This window comes from Lissotriton vulgaris, chromosome 5, assembly GCF_964263255.1.
Source record: "Lissotriton vulgaris chromosome 5, aLisVul1.2, whole genome shotgun sequence".
Taxonomy (NCBI): domain Eukaryota; kingdom Metazoa; phylum Chordata; class Amphibia; order Caudata; family Salamandridae; genus Lissotriton; species Lissotriton vulgaris.
The window spans coordinates 1432484674-1432503627 of record NC_141693.1 but is presented as its reverse complement, the minus strand read 5'-3'; the positions used below and the strand labels follow the sequence as shown (position 1 = coordinate 1432503627).

The 18954-nt window shown below is 43.0% G+C and overlaps 1 protein-coding gene across 1 annotated transcript in view; it reads left to right on the top strand.

Moving 5' to 3' along the window:
- The first annotated feature begins 10483 nt into the window (after positions 1–10483).
- Positions 10484–18954, top strand: part of TMDD1 (transmembrane and death domain 1) — a 203068-nt gene continuing 194597 nt past the window's right edge. The window contains exon 1 of the mRNA XM_086920369.1: positions 10484–10638. Coding sequence (XP_086776495.1) covers positions 10491–10638 — 148 coding nt within the window. The 5' untranslated portion in view covers positions 10484–10490. The remainder of the gene's footprint in view (positions 10639–18954) is intronic.

Genomic DNA, 18954 nt, shown 5'->3' with positions numbered 1-18954 from the left:
ACTACTTACCCGTGAGGGTCTCAAGGATCTGGGGGTGGGGGGGAAAGGAATGCTGCTACTGCTCGAATAGACAGGTCTTGAGGAGTTTTCTGAAGGTCAGCAGGTTGTGTATGTGGGTTTGGAGTTTTTCCTTCCATTACTATGTGCTCCGGTGAGTGTTATGTGTTATGTTTTCCCTCATACATTACATACATTTACTAGTGCTGAGATTTCTTTTTATTTGCATCCAAAACTATTCCTGGTAATGGGGCAGAGTTCCTGTTACCCAAACCATATTTACTTTGTATGCTGATGACGTTGAGAGATTTTAATCCAAATCCTATTTATTTGAATTTTATGGTGTTTGTATAGGTTGTTGCTCTCAAACCATTTTGAGGGGGCATATTGCGACCCCAAACTTTACTTGAATTTTCTGGTGGTGGGCTTGTTGTTGAGCTCAAACCAATTCTGATGGGGCATCCTCTGACCTCAATCTTTACTTGAATTTTCTGATGGTGGGCATGTTCTTGAGCTCAAGCCATTTTTGATGCGCCACATTCTGACCCTGAACTTTCTTTGCATTTTATAGTGGTGTGACTTGTTTTGCTCAAACCATTTTGAGGGGGCATATTGCTACGTGCTCCATCTTTACTTGCACTTTCTAGTGTTGGTCAAGTTGTTTGGGCTCGAGCCATTTTGTTGGGTTATGTGTTTCTACCTCAAACCTACTTGAATTTTCCGGAGATGGGCTTTCAGATTTACATTGCATGAGAGGGTGCATATTAATTGTGCCTTTTACTGGTGATAGGCATCTGTGCCCAAACTGTGATAGAGTTACATTTTACTGAATGCATATCTGGTACACTGATGTCTGGTACACTGGTTCTCCCCATACGATTTCTGGTGATGGAGCATTTACTTTGCACCTCCTTTTCCTTGGGCATATGTGTTGCACCCATTGGGGCTCATGTAGTTCGCCCTTTGCTGAATGGGAGAGAGTGTGTGTGTGTGATTTTCCTCTGTAGTTCCTCTTTATTTACATGTTTATTTTTTGATAATTAGAGTTTCCACCTTATTTGTATTGTTGTTTGTTATTGTCTCCTTAAAGGAGGAAGGTATGTGTTGCCATGTAGTACTTTCTTTGTATTCTGTGCCCTGCTGCGCAGCTATAGAATGTTCTTCTGTGCCTCGTTGAGTAAATGTCAGTTGTAGTGTGTGGGGTGAGCAGCTGGGATGCTTCTCCCAGTGGGGCTTCTACTTCCTTATAACTTACTATTTCTGTAACCAATTACTCCAGCTTGAAACTGAAGAATAAAGTTCTATCTTGATTCATCGTAACTCATTATTACATTATTATACTTACCATCTTCAAATGGATGGTCTGGTAGAAAGAAAAAATTCCACCTTTAAGTTGACACTAAAGAAATTGTTAGGATTGGAAACATGACAGTGGGATAAGGTGCTTCCTTTAGCCCAGTTTGTCAACCAATTTAAAGAACAGAAAAGTACTGGATACTAGCCTGTTGCATTGTTGTTGTTCGGGAGGAAACCCAGTACGTTGCTAAATATGGACATGAAAATGTAGGGAAATGAGGCGCAACCCCTTTTGGATTATATGAGGCAGGGAAAGACCCAATTAAATTAGAGAGATTGAGAAACAAAATCTACAGAAACAGCAACAATTCCAAAGAGAGAAATATGATAACACCACTTGAGCGTGCCTTGACCTAGTGACTTTTTGTTATTTATTTATTTTTTTTCCTCATATGACCTCCGTAGCTACTGCCACCTCTCGACCTGTCCCGCCACTGGCGCAAATAGCTTTGGTGGATACTTAGTCTCAGCTGAATTATTCTAAACGGGGAATACCCGTTTATACTCAATTTGAGCTAACCAGGAGGTGTTAATCATTGGAAGTGTCCTAAATCCAGGTCTAATCATTTTAAGCCATGATCTATGAACTAGTCTCTACTCAGGGGGCCGTCCAGACAATTCCAGAACAACCCCGACTCAGGCCTACCCCTTGAGATAGTAACCCTCTGTTCTATGGCTCTATAATATTTAACAGACTTCCACCAATCATTCCAACTAGGGGGCGTTTCTTGTCGCCACAACAGGCAGATCTCCCTCCTTGCCAACAGTATCAAATAGAACACCAATTTACATTGGGACCCAGACTGAGGTCGTATCCCAGCCATCATGTCCACCACACCAAAAAAAATAAGAATTGGGCTTACCTCTATTTCTAGACCCATAGCCCTGGAGATGGTCTTACCGACATCCAACCAAAATGTGTGTATTCTGGGGCAGAACATGAAAATATGGACGTCATCCGCACTCTGGGAACCACACCTCCAGCAACTTGCAGCACCTCCACCCTTCCATTTAGAGATCTTTAGCGGAGTCCAGTATATCCTATGGATTGTGAAGAAATTATTTCTTCTGAGAGCAGCAGATTTAATCACAGAATAAAGCATGTCAATAGATACTTGCCATACCTCCTTCCAGTCTTCGCCTGGCAAGTAATTCTCCCAAACCCGGTATGGCTTATCCATTCTTTTTCTGCTGCAGCCAGAAGATAGGAGTACCAAAGAGCAACTTTTTTCTTCCTCGAGGATTGATTTTGCAAATCATTCTCCATATCATCTTCCAGATTATTGGACCAACTTTGAGAATTACACCATGACGAAAGCTGGTAATGCTTGAATCTGGACAGAGTTCCGGCAGTGGTTTGGTTCCAAAATTCCCAAGAAAGACATTTACTGCCCTGTACCAGGTCCCCATACTAAGACTCCTGCCGCTTTTAATGGATATGATAGGGCATCTAGAAGGCAATCCAGTGTTCCAAGAGAGCCCCACACAGGGGCCCACTTGCTATAAGAAAGCCGCAAACAGAAACGACAGTCCGACCAGAGTTTGGCCGCCATCCCCAGTGTTTTCAACCACACATTTTTGTAAAATTTGGGGGACCCAAATTTATACATAAACCCAGATTCCCACACCCCTCCAACATGGTTTTAAACATGGTACCAATCAGGGAATCACCCTGAGAGTGCAATAGCATCCAAGCATTTTTAGTTGATAGGCCCAGCAATAAAATTGAAAGTCAGGTAAACCCAAACCACCCTGTAGGAGTTTGTGTCTGAGTTTTTTCCAATAGAGTCTAATCCCCTTTCCTGCCCAAAGAAAGGAAGAAATCGTACCCTGGATTTTCAGGATCTCAGGTTTTGGAAACTCCAAAGGTATATTATTGAAAAGATTTGTAAGAGAGTCTCCACTTCCTGTGAGGATCTAGCTAAATTCACCGTTTGAATTAGCCTAACGTCTTGAGTTATTGTGATCCCAAGGTATCTTAATTCTGTCTCATAGTCTTCCCCCTGAGTATCTATATTCCAAGCCATTACCTTAATTTTATATTTATTTATCTGATAAGCTGAGAACTTCCAGAAGGTATCGGATTCATATATAAGCTCCTGCAGGGTAGTATCTACACACGAGGAAAACAGGACTAGATTGTCTGCATAAATGGCGAGTTTCCTGACACGCCCACCCTCTTTAAATGGGGTAATCTTTTCATTTAACCTTAAGTTCTGAGTGAAAGGTTCCAAATAGATATCAAATAGGATAGGGGACAGTGGGCAACCCTACCTCGTTCCGCGTTCTATGTTCACAATCGGGGATAGACAACCGTTAACTAGAATGCGTGCACAGGGTGAACTATAGATTTTTTTGATTTTCTCTCCCATAAGCCTACAGTAAAGCCCAAAATGCCAGTTGACGCGGTCAAAAGCTTTGGTCGCAACTACCATGATAATTGACAAAGGGCAACCAGAAGCTAAGGCCAGGTCCACTGAACCAATCAGGGTATACACCAGCTTTAACATTTGCCTACCCGGAAGAAAACCCTTCTGGTCTTCATGGATTATCTGGGGTATAATTTTGCAGAGCCGTTTGTTCAAAATGCCTGCAAATACTTTATAGTCCACATTTAATAATAATACAGGACGGTACGATTGACACTCCAAAGGGTCCTTATCAGGCTTCAAAATCAGGGTGATAACTGTATCAGACCATGACTTGGGTAAAGGAGAAGTGCCCTTTAATATTTCATTAAACAGATCCAGCCAGACCGGAATAATTTCATCTTGAAGCATATTATACACCTCAATCGGGATTGAATCTGGGCCAGCAGCTTTCCCCTTTTTAGCCAAGTTTAACACATCCAATATCTCCTTCCCTGATATATCTCGAGAAAGAAATTCTTGACTAGCCTCTGTTAACCGCAGTATTTGTTTCGCCTTAAGCCAGGTATCTATAAGCTCATCAACCCCATGGAGATCTCCGTTATTTCGAAAGAACCCTGTGAAAACCTGGGCTATTTCGTCTTTTTCCTCTGTTGTTTGTGTACCCCTCTTGATCTTACTTATATATGTGTTAGCGCTATCAAACCTAGACTTCATGGCAAGAAGCTTACCGCAGTACTCCCCTTGATCAAACTCCCTCATTTTGCTTAACTCCTATTTTTGACGCAGAATTTCTTCTGTTTTTACTTCAAATGTTAGTTGACAGTCCTCCACCTTCTTTACCCAGTGTTCATTTTCCGGATCTTCGGGAGGTCTCGCCCTAAGCTCAGCTTCGGCCCTTGCTATCTGCAGTTCTAAATCGGCCCATTCTTCCCTCTCTGACCTGGCCCAGCCTGAGACTGCCCCTTTTAGTGTCCCTCAAAGCTACGCCTTAAAGGTATCCCAAACAATATAAAGTGGGGCAGACCCAAGATTATTCTGAAAAAACATATCGGTTTCTAGTTTCAAGAAGCCAGGTGTGGAGGTTAATAGGAGAAACCTCCTGTTCAGTGTCCACCTCCTGATTGAAAAATCTGGAGGAAAGTCTAGGTTAAGGGTCAATGCTCCATGATCCGATAGATGAATGGGCATGTTTTTGATTAAAAAGACCCTATGGGTATCTGCCTGCTCCATAAATACATAATCTAATCTAGAATAGTGGGAGTTCTTCTTACTATAGAAGGAGTAGTCCTTAACCGTGCCATGTTTTTTCCTCCATACATCAAATAAGTAAAAATTTTACAAGATGTTCAGAAGATGCGCTTTTACCCGGGGAACAGCTATCTGAATACGAGCGGAGGACCTACCTAACCTATTATCTAGGAGTACATTAAAATCTCCAGCCAGGATGAGCGGAGCCTCAAACAGAGAGTATTCAAAGGGGAGATATCATCTTCGTTGGGCCCATAGAAGCTCACAAAAGTCTGTTTTACCCCCCTAAACTTAATCTCTGCAATGACCCAGTATCCTCTGCAATCTACCTGGGACTTAGTTACCTCCACACCAGAATTTCTTTTTAGTATTATCGCAGTCCCTTTTGAATAACATTGCTGATCTGATGCAACAATTGTGTCTACCCATTTATGTTTGCCAAATAAGGCTTTACACTCTGCTTGCATGAGATGAGTCTCCTGAAGCAAAAGGATTTTTGCCGGACTATTCCTTAAATACTGAAAAATAAGACGTTGTCTTCTTTTTACCCTCGAACCTTTAATGTTCCAGCTGAGACATTCAAGTTGTTGAGACCCTGCCTGGGTAATCCTATCCCGCAACATTAATCTGGATCCACCTTCTACTGTAGCTACTAGAGGTTGTAATGTCACATGAATTTATTTTTTATTTTTTATTTTTTCCCAATACTCCCCACCAACCAACGTGAAAACTCCCAAAACACACCAGCACCCCCAACCACCCCCCGCCCCTTGGGAACCCTCCCATACTACCTACTGGCAATAATTATGGCCTACTTGAGCCTAGAGCCCATCGCCTCTATGTATATACATAACATTAAAGAAAACGGGTAATGGATGCCGGATCCCTGACCCCCTCCTTAAACATCTACATTATATTGTGCCAGAAAACTGTCTACCTCCTCCGGCAACCTGAAGTTATACATCTAATTTGCGAGGACTACTTTCAGAAAAGCAGGAAAACGCAACTGCACCTGGGCCCCTAAATCCTTTAGTGCATCCATCCTTTTTCCCAGCTCCCACCTCCTGTCCTCTACTGTTCTGTTTTGCTGCCTGCCTGCGGGGAAGAATCCCCTGGGGTTGTGAAAGCTGCCTCTGAAGACTGTAAGGTTGATCGGGGGAAGTTCAATCTGGTTGGATTGAGGGAACGTGTAAGATAGTCGGCAGAAGGCTGGACTGACTCCATTAAAGCTCAGTGAAAACACAGAAAAAAAAGAGAAACTTGCAGAATAGTGGCTGTTTCTTTTTTTATTATTTTTTTATTCTTCTCTCTCTTTTTGAGAGGCATTTGAATCTGTCCGGTCTTGTGGGGGCAGGATTGGACCCACTTCATTCTGAACAATACCCTCCGTACCGGTCTAGCTTGGTGCTTGAAAACCCGGTGGTTACGTTCCAAAGAGCCGCTGGGCCTCTGGTGGAGCTTCGCCGTGCTCGCTGTAGCATATTAGGGGGAGATATTCTCTATAGCCAGGGTCAGCTCAGGGTCACCACCCTCATTACTCCCAGTAAGGGTAAGCTCAGGATAAGCCAGTACTCCTGTTTCCACCTTGGTGCACAACCTATCAGACTGTTAGGACTGAGATTGTCATAGTCTTCTCAGTCGTCTCCCAACCCCCCATCTTATCTTCTGGGGCATTGCAACCAATCCTTAAAAGTGCGATATGTACCACATTTGTATTCCATGGAGGTAGTAAGCCCCAATCCTTACCTTCAGCTGAGGGCACGAAAAGCCGTAGGGGGCGAAGGACAGGTACAGGTACATACAGCAAAATCTGACATTTCAGCTAGTGTAGGTCCTACCTCAGCCCCCAATACCGCCAGTACCCTTAACCCTCCTCCCACCTCTTATACTGAACCGTCTCGGGGGAGAAGGTATAAATTAAGGTCACGTAACTTCTTAGGGGGGGACCAGACAAACAGCAACACCGAGCTACGGAGAGCAAACAGGGTCAAGCCAGGCAAACAGTAAAACAGAGGCAGGTAGTAAATAAAGCCAATAAACTGGCGAGTAAATCAGGCAAGCTTACACCTGCAAAAAGCCAAAAGAAAACAAAGAGTTTAGTACCCATAAAAGTAGCCCTTTCACTTAGGACTTATTTCATGGCAAACACCCAGGGCAACCTTGACCTAGACACACGGGGTGGCTTCAGTGTCTTGATAGAAGAGGCTGGGGCGGCCGTGGACCCCTCTATTACACTCTCCAATTATTTTGCACCTCTAAGCGCTCTGCCAGTATTGAGTGGGGAGGAAAGACAGGAAGAACCCGAGGAGGCAGGAACCTCTCCGTTGGAAGAGGGGCCGCAAAGCGTGGAAACGGTTCAGGGCTTACTAAGACTATTAACATTGGAAATGGGGGTCCGTTTCTCTATCTCGGAAATAAATTAAAAAAAAATACAAGACACCTGTACCGGCCCAGAAGAAAACTTCCTGGCTTTCACCCAAAGGATGGGTGATCTAGAACAAAAGGTAGGGAGCCTGGGGCAAGAGACTAAGAATAACACCCAAGAGATATCGAGATTAAAGGAGAGGGAGCGGGATATGGCAGAAAGACTGGAGAGACTGGAAAATATGTCTAGGAGGAATAACATCAATATCTTAGACTTAAAGGAGGGGCTGGAAGGAGATAATCTAAAGTCTTATGTTATTAATATCCTGACTAATGCCTTCCCGCAGATTGCATCCGCCTCAGTCTGGGATGCAGAAATACAGCGAATACATAGAGACCCCTTCAGGCTAATACAGACTCGGAAAAAACTTAGAAAGATTTTGGTATTTATACAGTCTTACACTCTTAAGGAGCAGCTTTTGGGGGCAGCTCTTAAACTTAAGTCTATTCAGGTGCAAGGCTCCTCTTTCAGAGTTCGTTCAGATATCTCTCGGGTCACAGAGGACTTTCTGTTACTTTTGCTATCATCTTCAGAGAACAAGAAGTTGAGTGAGTGACAGGGATCCTATTAAATATTAGAGAAAAAACACTTCCATCACATATAAACTAGAGGTTAACAAGGTGGTAGAAAGAAGCCCAGGTTTATCATGTGAACCTTTTGAAAAAGTGATAAGGTCTCTTACCTGTGCTAACAGAAGGACCTTTTATGATTGAAAATACAAGAATTGGAGTGTATTAACAAGGATTTAGAAGTGGGCAGAACAACAAGAGTTAAGGCAAGCCTTAATCTCCCGCCCTGGAATTCTTTCCTCCATACCTGGATGGACCTAATTGATACACCATAGAATAAATACAGAACAGGGTAAAACAATGAGACTTATGCCAAACGGAATCCCAGAAGCTAGACAGAAAGCAATTGAGGAATAAGTAAAGGCCATGCTATATTTGGGGTTATAGAACCTTCTGTAAGTGAATTGAACTCTCCCATGAATTGTGAGGCATATTATAAAGGACCGGAGTTAAAATTATCGCCGTTTTATCGGCAGGAAACTGCTGATAAAACGGCGATAATGGGCTTGATAATACGCCCTTGTTAATTCCCATAGAAGCCCATGTTCTGATGTTAACATGGGCTTCTATTGGAATTAACAAGGACGTATTATCAAGCCCATTATTGCCGTTTTATCGGCAGTTTCCTGCCGATAAAACAGCGATAATATGCCCTTAGTTCTCAAGCTGGACCAAGTGATCCATTGCCCACTCTCAAGACTTCCTTTAAAAAGTTGAAAGAGTTAATTTCCTCTGATCTGTTTTCCAATCCACCGATTTCTCAAAGCCATTTCTATTACAAGCAAATGCCTCAGGAGCAGGCATCGGAGCAGTGCTATCATAAAGAGTTGTAGACGGAACAGAGAGGTCATTCCTATATATCAGTAGGAAACTATTCCCCCAAAAGTACGCAACTATTCCATAATCAAGAAGCAATTCCTGGAGATGAAATGGGCCTTCGAATATATTAGGTATTATAACTAGAAGGCAGTAAATTCATACTGCCCTCTAGTTAAACTCCTAACATTGCAACCCTTTAGTTTAGTCATCTACAAGGGAAAGACCAAACTGATGCAGACTTTTTTATCTAGATACCCACAAGATATATTTCTTCCATGGAAGAAAGTGAAGGAGGTGTGATGTGTGAGGGTGGGTGAAGATATACACAAATATTTGCAGTATAGCATAAGCTGGGATCCCGGATGCATGTCTGCAATCTTGAAGATGCCCTGGAAAGAGAGAAAAGACATGAGAGGGAGTTAGGGGAGGAATGGGGGTGGAGACAGGTTGTAGCTGAAGACAACACACAGGGCGTAATATTTCTCCTTGGAAAATAATGATAGCCTTTAATCCCAGTGGTAAAAGCTCTGACTGGGGCAAGCCTACATTCTAGAGCAGTCCAGGTCTTTCCTTTTCTCAGGAAACTTTGGTGCATTGTCCAAGTTCTCCAGACGTCTGCAAAATGAATAAGCGTAATATTTCTAGATGCTGGGACTCTCCTCTAGCTTCTAGATTCTAAGGACTGTTATCTATGGGTCAGGCCTCTCTTCTGCCAGGTCCAGGGCCAACTAAGCAGCCAATTCTATCTCAAAGGATGGGACCCTTTTTTCAGCCTTTTGTGTCCCTGAGGCAGAACCAGGATGCTAGTCAACTGACCCTTAGACTGCAGTTTTCGTCTTGTGTGTGCTAGTGGAGAGCAGGATATTAATTCCTCCAGCAAAGCAAATACATTACATCATTCCACAGATGTTTCCACCTTTTATAAAGTTGGTGGGGCTACTACCTCCGACATAATGTATCCTTTTTCAGACAGATACCTTTGGCTCATATTCTATTCCTATTAGAAAAAAATAGGCTATCCAGCTAATTGTTTCCTATACGGAAGACATTATCCGAATTATAATGATAAAGTAGCTCTATGGAAAGTTATTGACAGAAGAAATCACTAAGCTAAAAACAATATTTTGACCATTTATTAATCCTACTATCTAGTAGAGTTTTATTGCAATGAATATTTAAAATATTTAAACACCAGTATCATATGAAATAATGAAGCAAGTTTTATATGAGCTCCTCAACTTTTTAAGGTTCCATGTTTTTTTGTGCACAGCAATTTCCATTAATAAATACACAAAGTCATAATTTCAATGTTTCCAGAAAAATAACTGTTACCTCAACTAAATATAGCCATCAAGTGTTCTTTGTTTGATATAGTTGTTTTAGTTTGATGGGAAAACCCAGGAAAAGTCAAACATGTCAGGACAATAACACTGCCAATATGTAAGTAATATCTTCTTTCGTTTCTTCAAAACAAATAAATGCAACCATTTGCATACCCTTCATATTAGGCAGGACAGATGTGTTTTGCATTTTTATTTTGCTATAGAGCAAGATCCCTTTACTTGCAAGATTTAGAGCTACTGCCCAATCTTCTTGTCCTCTCTTTGCTAGTTGGAATGCTACGTTGTTAAAAACAAGAATTTAACTAATTCTCTTTCACACGTGTTCTTGCTTTTCACAGTTGCAGACAATATTGGCCCCCACATGATGTTAAGGATCTCTACTTTGCTGACAGCTGAAGAATGTCAAGACTTTCACACACGGCTTATCAATCCTGACATGAATGTTGAGGATGAACTTGAAAAACTTTCACCAGAAAGCAATGTATTATTGAGAAGAAAAAGGGAAATAGGTAATCATTATAGTTGTACATTTGCGAGAAGCAGGTATTGAAGTAAATTGGATTTATCTGATAATTCACGCAACTACAACTCTTGGCTTCTCTGATGGTTTGAGAATCCAACCAGTTTGAAATATGCATTACTAAATTTAAGCTATAATATTATTAAGAACTTTAGATGCAGACTGTTAGGGCCTTATAATTAGAAGCCCAGATTTAGATTGTGGGGGTATAAAATGGGGGGTGGGGAGTTTTGAGTCCAATCAGTATCCCACACCTAAATCTTGTTACTTCAAGTTACTTACTTTGGAACGGGGAATAAAATGAGGAGCTAGTTTTACCAGGTCAAAAATCCCATCCTGATCCCCATCGTGGGCCTTAAAATTAGCCCTTTTGTTATTTTGTTAATCGTATTTTTTAAAGTGCAGCGGTTACCCGTGGGTGTCCTGGCGCTAATCACTTATCCTGAAGGCAAGAGCATGGAGGAGATGAGGTCTATTCAGCAAAAAGCTCCGGGGCAGATTTACGAATTCTGGCACATCTCTGCAAATCAGCAAGGACACGCAAGAAAAGATGAGACACACAATTCCCTTCCTGCGCCCCCACGAATGCGTCGCATTTACAATGCGGCACACCATGGCACAAGGATAGGGCGATGCGTGTTGCATCCTGTGGAGTAAGGGCGGCCCATTGATCGAGTCATGTCGCAAGAGCGATGCGGCTCCAGCAATGCTCAGGGGCGCCCTATGCCTAACATGCTGTGTCACTCCTTACACCTGCTTCAAGCAGGCATAGGGTATTGATGCAGCATGTATGTAGAAGTAACTCAGTGAAGTCTTGTAGATTTAACTGCTTCACTTTTACGAGGTGTTCCTGGGACGAAACGCCCACCCTGCGCCAGAACGCCCACATAAAACCTAACACAGGTTTCATGTGGCACAGGGCTTAACAACGTGACGCATCTGCCTAGACGCATCACGTTGTAAATAAGGTACAACGTGGCACATGGTTTACGCCGCTGCTGCATCACAAAAGTGACACAACGGCAGCGTAAATTTGGCACATGGGGCTTTAAGCCCTTCCTGAAGGCTAGAAGAACTTTTGTGAACCCATTTTACCATTAACTTCAAGCAGCTGTTAAAGGAGCTTGGGGGCTGGTAAAGGAGCTTGGGGGATCCATAATGGATCACAAGGGCTGTGAGTGAGCATTGTGTTCACAAATAAGGTAAGTTGGGGTGTTGTGAATTAGACCCTAGATCGCACTGTAAGGTGGACGCACACAACAGTCAGGTTTCTTGCCAAAGGTGAATAATAATTAATTAAACTTTATTCTGACCAAGGGGAAAGTAAATAACTATATGTATCCCGAAATACATATTATATCATGTATAATCACTTCATCAAGACATTATGCCTATCAAAACACTCATAGTTTTATGGGTGAGAAACGTCAAACTTTGGACAGCATATTCATTGGTGCTTTGCATGAATGTATCCTCTACACATAATATTGGTCCCAAACTATTCAAACTAACAACATCTAGCTGTAGTTGGCCAGTATGTGGACAAAAACAACTGAACATTTACATTATAATTCCGAGAATGAATGTGGCTAGTAATAGTTTACAATGACTAATGTTTACTCCACTCCTCACAGAGTTTTCCAATACTGAATGTCCTAAAGAGTTTTCAGTAAATCTAGTATTTCTTTGACTTCATACTGGACCAGCAAGTCTTTTTGGAAACCATTCATACCACTGTTTACCAGTTGTGGGCCATCTAAAAATACATTTAATAGCAGTGCTTAATTTGTGTTGATGCTTTCCGGTGCTTAGCACCGGCACTTATTTATCGGGGCCGGGTCTACATTAAACCACAGTCTGCAACGCTGCACACAGTGCTTTAAATGGGCCGGTACCCACCGGTACTGAGTACCGGCACTTCTCCGTGCTCTCCCATTGAGTACCTGGACTTCTCCTTTGTGTTAAGAGAGTACCGGTACTCCCAGTCTCTGGGTTATGGGGGCGCGTGACAGTTAATGCCGTGTATTCCGGCGCTAGGTTGAGGTTGCAGCCCTGCACTCAGAGCCGGCATTTGTTAAGCTAGCGCCTTGGGCTGAGAGAAATTTGACGCCCTTGCTGATGCTAGAGACTGAAATGAGGCAGCAGGGGGTCCTTTTTGTTGAGTTGAATGGCCATTCACTGGATGAGCAGTGACTGGCCCTGAACCCAAACGCCTCGGGACCTCCCCCAGCTCACCTAAAACACTGATAGCTTAGCTGCCTCACAGTGATGGGTCTGTTGGTGTGTGTGTCAGCAGGGGTGAGACGGTGAAAGGAGCAAAAAGAAAGTGGCAATGAGGTGTTAAAGCATTGCCCAAAAGCCTGATTAAAAAAATGATTAAAACAACTCTGGCAAGTCAGACAGAGGCAGGAACATGAACAAGGCATTTGCAAGCTGGCAGGGGTTCTGCTGCTGGAATTGCCTTAATGTGCACAGCTCCATGAGCCCCTCGGAATACTGGCGGCCTGGGTCTGTGCCCAGCCCGCCCACGCTACAGACCGGCCCTGCTCACACCCTGATAGCGCAACAGGACAGGAAGATTTGACAGCTAGAGCTCTCGACTTTAGAACTGTCTCGTTGTCAGTTATAGGGAAAGGTTGCAGCACTGGAAATTAGAATACACTTGCCATTGTCTGTCAGAGTGCCTAACGCCCTTCGGCCAAGTTCGGCTCGTGTTGTGCGGGGCACATTGGTTCATTTTTGGCAGGAGGGCATTACAGTGCTTTACATGAGAAGCACACATGAACGCATACTTTTTGTTTTCATGGCAGAGGTGAAATCCCAGTGTGGGCTCAACATCGTGTGATCATGGGCAAATTACTTAAATCTTCTTGCGCCATAAAAAAAGTCTGCTTTCGCCTAAAACTTCAGCTTCGTTAATGCCCTCGGGCTAAGTTCACGCTTATGTAATTACAACAAACACCAATTACACAATGCAGCTATGAGCAGAACATGACAAAGAACCCTGGTTCACTTTACATTGAAGAAGAAAATAATGATAGTTTACAAGGCTGCTTAGAAGCCACGCCCCCAGACACACCCCTCCCAATAAATTTGGTGAGTACCGGCACTTCTCTTTTTCCATTTATAGCACTGGCTGCACATCATATCATATGGCAATGTGAATTTGGCGTTCACGTAGCTGGTAGCCATAGACAAAATGTAACATTAAATTACTGACTCGGCGCATCACATCCAGACTGTCCGACTCATAATGAATCTAATATGCAGATCAGATTAGCTTGTGAGTGAAAGTCACGAAGCGCACCTACGATGCGCATTTTGAAATACTAAATAGGCAAATGGCTTTCTTTAGGTCCTGTGGGAGTAGGGCTGTGCAGCAGGCAGCATGCCTAGATTGTTTTCAAAATGCCAGCCCCGGCACCCCCGTACGCACCGGTTCAAGCCAAGAGTCATTAGCAGTTGAAGCAGTTCTGGGTTGAGGACAGTGTTTAGCCCGCCCAGCCCCAACGACAACGTAGTGCAGGCAGCAGATGCAGCAGCAGACTGGCCTATGCGCCTATAGAAAATAAAGGCAGGCAAGGTCTTGTACTCGGCTGCCCACCGCCACAAAGGCAGTTACGGTAAGTAACGGAGAGCCATAAATAATGTAATAAGTCTACATTACTGTTTTTTTGGGGGGACATGGACTTGTGGGTGGGGTGATGTGACGGTCAAATGCGTTGGGTGGTAGCTCAGACTCCCGCACGCCTCCACATGACCTCCGGGCAGTGCTTAATTTGTAAAATATGAAGTCCGGTGCTCAGGTGTTTGTCGGAGGACACACATACTTTTCCCCGGCTCCACCCACTTCCTCCACTGGCTGCACCCACTTACTCTATTGACTCCAGCCACATCCTCCACTGGCACTGCTAAAAGTCAGATGTACTTTGACACAGAAAGAAAGATGCATAAAACAAAATGTTTACTGACAGTCCACTGCAAAACAACTTGTGCCTGACAGTCTAGTACTAAAACAACGTTTACACAGGAAGACCAGTGTAAAAAAAAACATTTGCATGGACAGTCCAGTACAAAAACAACTTGTATGTGACAGTCCAGCGCTAACACAACATTTGCAGTGACTGTCCAGTGCAAAATCAACTTGTGCACTGGCAGTCCACTACAAAAACGTTCAAACATGGAGACCCGTGTAAAAACATCTGCACTGGCAGTCCATTGCAAAAACAACTTAAGTACTGACAGTCCAGTGCTAAAGCAACATTTGCATTGGCGGTTCAGTACTAAAACGACATTTACACAGAAACACCTATGTGAAAACATTTATTTTCACTGTCGATCTAGTCCAAAAACAACGTTTACACAGGAAGACCAGTGTATAAACAACATTTACATGGACAGGCCAGTACAAAAACAACTTGTATTCGACAGTTGAGTGCTAAAACAACATTTGCACTGACTGTCAGTGCAAAATCAACTTGTGCACTGACAGTCCACTACAAAAAAGTTCAAACATGAAGACCAGTGTAAAAACATCTGCACTTGCAGTCCATTGCAAAAACAAATTTAGTACTGACAGTCCTAAAGAGACATTTACACAGAAACACCAGTGTAAAACATTTATTTTCACTGCTGATCTAGAGCAAAAACAACGTTTACACAGAAAGAGCAGTGTAAAAACATTGTCACTGACAGTCCAGTGCAAAAGCAACATTTGCATTGACTGTACATTGAAGAAACAAACTCCTGCAGTGGTCCAAGCATAGGCAACTCCCCTTATCAACTTCTATAAAAACAACAACATTGACCAGAATTTTTTTTGTACAATGTTTTGGCAGCAGTTGTCTTGTGCAAAGTGTCCTGAATCAGTGAAAATGTGTTTTTATCGGACCCTAGAGTTCTGTCTCTTCAGGAATAGCCTCAAGAATTACATTTTAAAGATAAATATACATCAATGCCAACCTTCTCTCGAAACAGCATGTGAAAATGCACCTTAAATTACCTCTCGGTATCTGCAAATGATTACCATTTTGAATAATAAAAAGGGTTCTCTTAGGCACCCACACGAGTTTGTCAAATTAAAAGGCCTCCCTGTATTTTGTAAATTGTTTCCTACTGGAAATTAATGGCAGCTTTGCCTATACAGTGACGTGTCTGGTATGGATGTTGTTGTCACTGTATCTAAATATAATAGGAGCTTTGGTATTTTTTCTAGGTTTCCCGGGTGGACCCTGGGAAGATAGGGCCAATATATTGCTCCTCTGCCATCAGGGGAATTACAGGTACCCTACCAGGTAGCCAATCCCGCTGGCGTCACATCATATGAAAACATAAAAAAGGCTATCCTGGAGACACTTGGGTGGGATCAGGAGTATTAAAGGACACGTGTTAGAAAAGGGAAATGGAGTGCAGTGGATAATCCACAGGCCCTTTATTACTAGATGAATGGAGCACACCCTGCATGATCAGAGGGTGGGCAAACAGAAGGGGAAAGCACATCCATGACCATTCTTTTGTTTTCACTGAAGTTCCTGCACCCCAGTATTAAACCTGTTCATTGTCTCAAGCCTCTACCCTCTTTCCGGGCCACACCACACATGGCCTAATCAGGGTATTTTGTGGCTAAAATAACCCCCTCAGATCTTGTCCTACCTGGGCTTTTAGGCTGCATAGCTCGATTTCAATAGACACATTTCAATGTCTCAACCCCCACTTCAAAACCCTACAAACCACACCTAAATGCCCTTCTACTCCAAGTACCACACAATGGCACCTTCACTCACACATAAAATGCAACCCTATCTCTTACCACTAACTAATCCACTCCTCGCCAACACAACTCACATCCATGCCATACATAACTATATCCCATCCATATACACACTTCCTGCTCTAATAACTCCTTACAGACCTCTTTCTGTCACCAACAAACCGAAACCCAGGTTTCTATCTTTTCAACCACCAATCAATTTATCTTCTTTTTATCAAAAAAACACAACCACACAACCCTTACACTGTACTGCACCACACATAGTACCTCTTTTAGCAATCAAATTTAACACAAACACTCTTAACTCTTGTTCATCCCCTCTCACACACCACATACACTCTTTTTCAAAACACATCACCACCCGCTTTACCTTGCAGCTTCCACTCACCAGCAATACTTTACATACCAAGAAGACAAATACATCACCTCGTCTCATTACTCTTCAAAAAGAAAACATAACACACACATCAGCACACCAACTTCTCACACACACTACTTCATAATACTTTCCTTCATAAACTGGAAGCATACAACCACTCCCACCCTTCTGACTACACAATTAATGCACACCCTAAACCAACTCCACTGCCAAGGTTTCTTTCTCCCCCGACACATAACAAAATTATAGCAATACAGCAACTCTCTTTTAACTGCCTCTCATCCATTGGACAAAATAGAACTTTACAAAATGACCCACATGCTGCACCACCTCCCAAACTCATACACAGGCCACCCTAAAGATCCATGGCACTTCATCAGGACCAGGTGTAGTGAATAAAAACGTAAGAAGTGGGGTCAAGAACCCTACTTGATCAGGGCGGGCAAAACCTGTGTGTAGCTACGATGTAGCTCAAACTAAATAGTTTAGCCAGTCCTGTCGCAACCTACTAGAAGGTAAAGAGATGTTCCATAGGCTAGTTTGTGCGTGTAAACGCTCTGTACCAGGAGTTATCCAGGAGTGCTACAGGAGCGGCTAAACTATTCAGTTTGAGCTACATCGTAGCTACACACAGGTTTTGCCCGCCCTGATTGAGTAGGGATGTTGACCCCACTTCTCATGTTTTTATTCACTACACCCAGTCCTGATGAAGTGCCATGGATCTTGATGACCGATCAGGCGTGAAACATGTTGATCCATGACCTATTGTTACTAGGGCTCCTTGCACCGTTTTTATTAACTCATGACCTTCGGGGTATTTTAATCTGGCAAGGGAGCCATCGCATTAAACTTCACTGACTTTTGGTATCCCTTAGTCAGTTTTATCCTTCGCGCACCTACTCACTTCTCACAGAGGACCCTCTTTTTCACACACCCACAATCATCTAACGGCAGTCTATGCAAAAGATCTCCACTAAAGTGACCCTTCGGGGGACCTGTAGGGCATTGCAGCACCGGCCTGACGAGGAGCAACTGCCCGATGATGAAGCATGGCATTCTTCGGGGTCTATGAGGGTATCATGAGAAAAGACTAGCGTTTGCCTCTAGACAGAGAGTTCTACACCTAGGTCTGCCCCATTCCCTTTTTTATTGGTCTATCTGCAGGTGACTTTATGCGCCTAGCTTTAGAATAGTTACCCCTGCTTTTGGATTTGTGTTCAGCACAAGGAGTACGGGTACTGAACCATAACAAGCTACTATTCCCTCCTTGATTTATACAATTTCATCAACATATATTACCTTTCTTCATACATATATACCATCCATGTACTTACTTACTACCTCCACTGTCTGACTCATTCCAAACCTCTCCCCAATTCACAACCCTATTTCCACCCTTACCTCTCAATCTATCCTCTACCTCCACTCACTAACTAATTCCAAATATCATTCTACTACTATGATTCCCAAGATAACCCTTTCTAGACTCTTCCCTCCTCTACCCCTCCCTGCATCATCTCAAACCTCTTTCACTATTCAGATCTCCCAAACACACCTTTTTAAACCCTTTCTCTGACTCTTACTCCCTGCACCTCCCCTTTACTTTCCCCAAACCTCCTCCTACCACTTTCTAAACCCTTCCCTGTTCTATCCCTCCAATATAATTTTCAATCCAACTAATAGACTCATATGTCCACCGCTGAAATTATTTTCATATTTCCCTATAATAATTCCCCACTAATCCTGTGTGGGTTTCGTAGTAGTGTGGTACCCGCGGAAAAGCGCTATGGCACATTATCAGGGGTAGAAAACGTTCTATAAATGCAAACGTTTCCCTCTTCAATCCCTCCAATATCCTATTTCAATCCAAACAATATACTCACACGTCTAGCGCTAAAATTAATTTCATTTCTCCCTACACTAATTCACAACTAATCCTTTTGGGTTCCGGAGTAGCATGCTACTCGCCAACATGCGCTTCGATGCCTCTTGAGGGGTAGTTAGCACTACATTAATGCAATTAAAATTGCAAATGCAATTTGACACCCCCATAGGAGTTTGCGTTTGTTTTCTAATCCTCCTGCGTTAACTCCTCCTTTTCCCATTGGGTGAAGATGTGATTCTTAGCCTTCAACTCTGTGACTAATGGGTAAGCA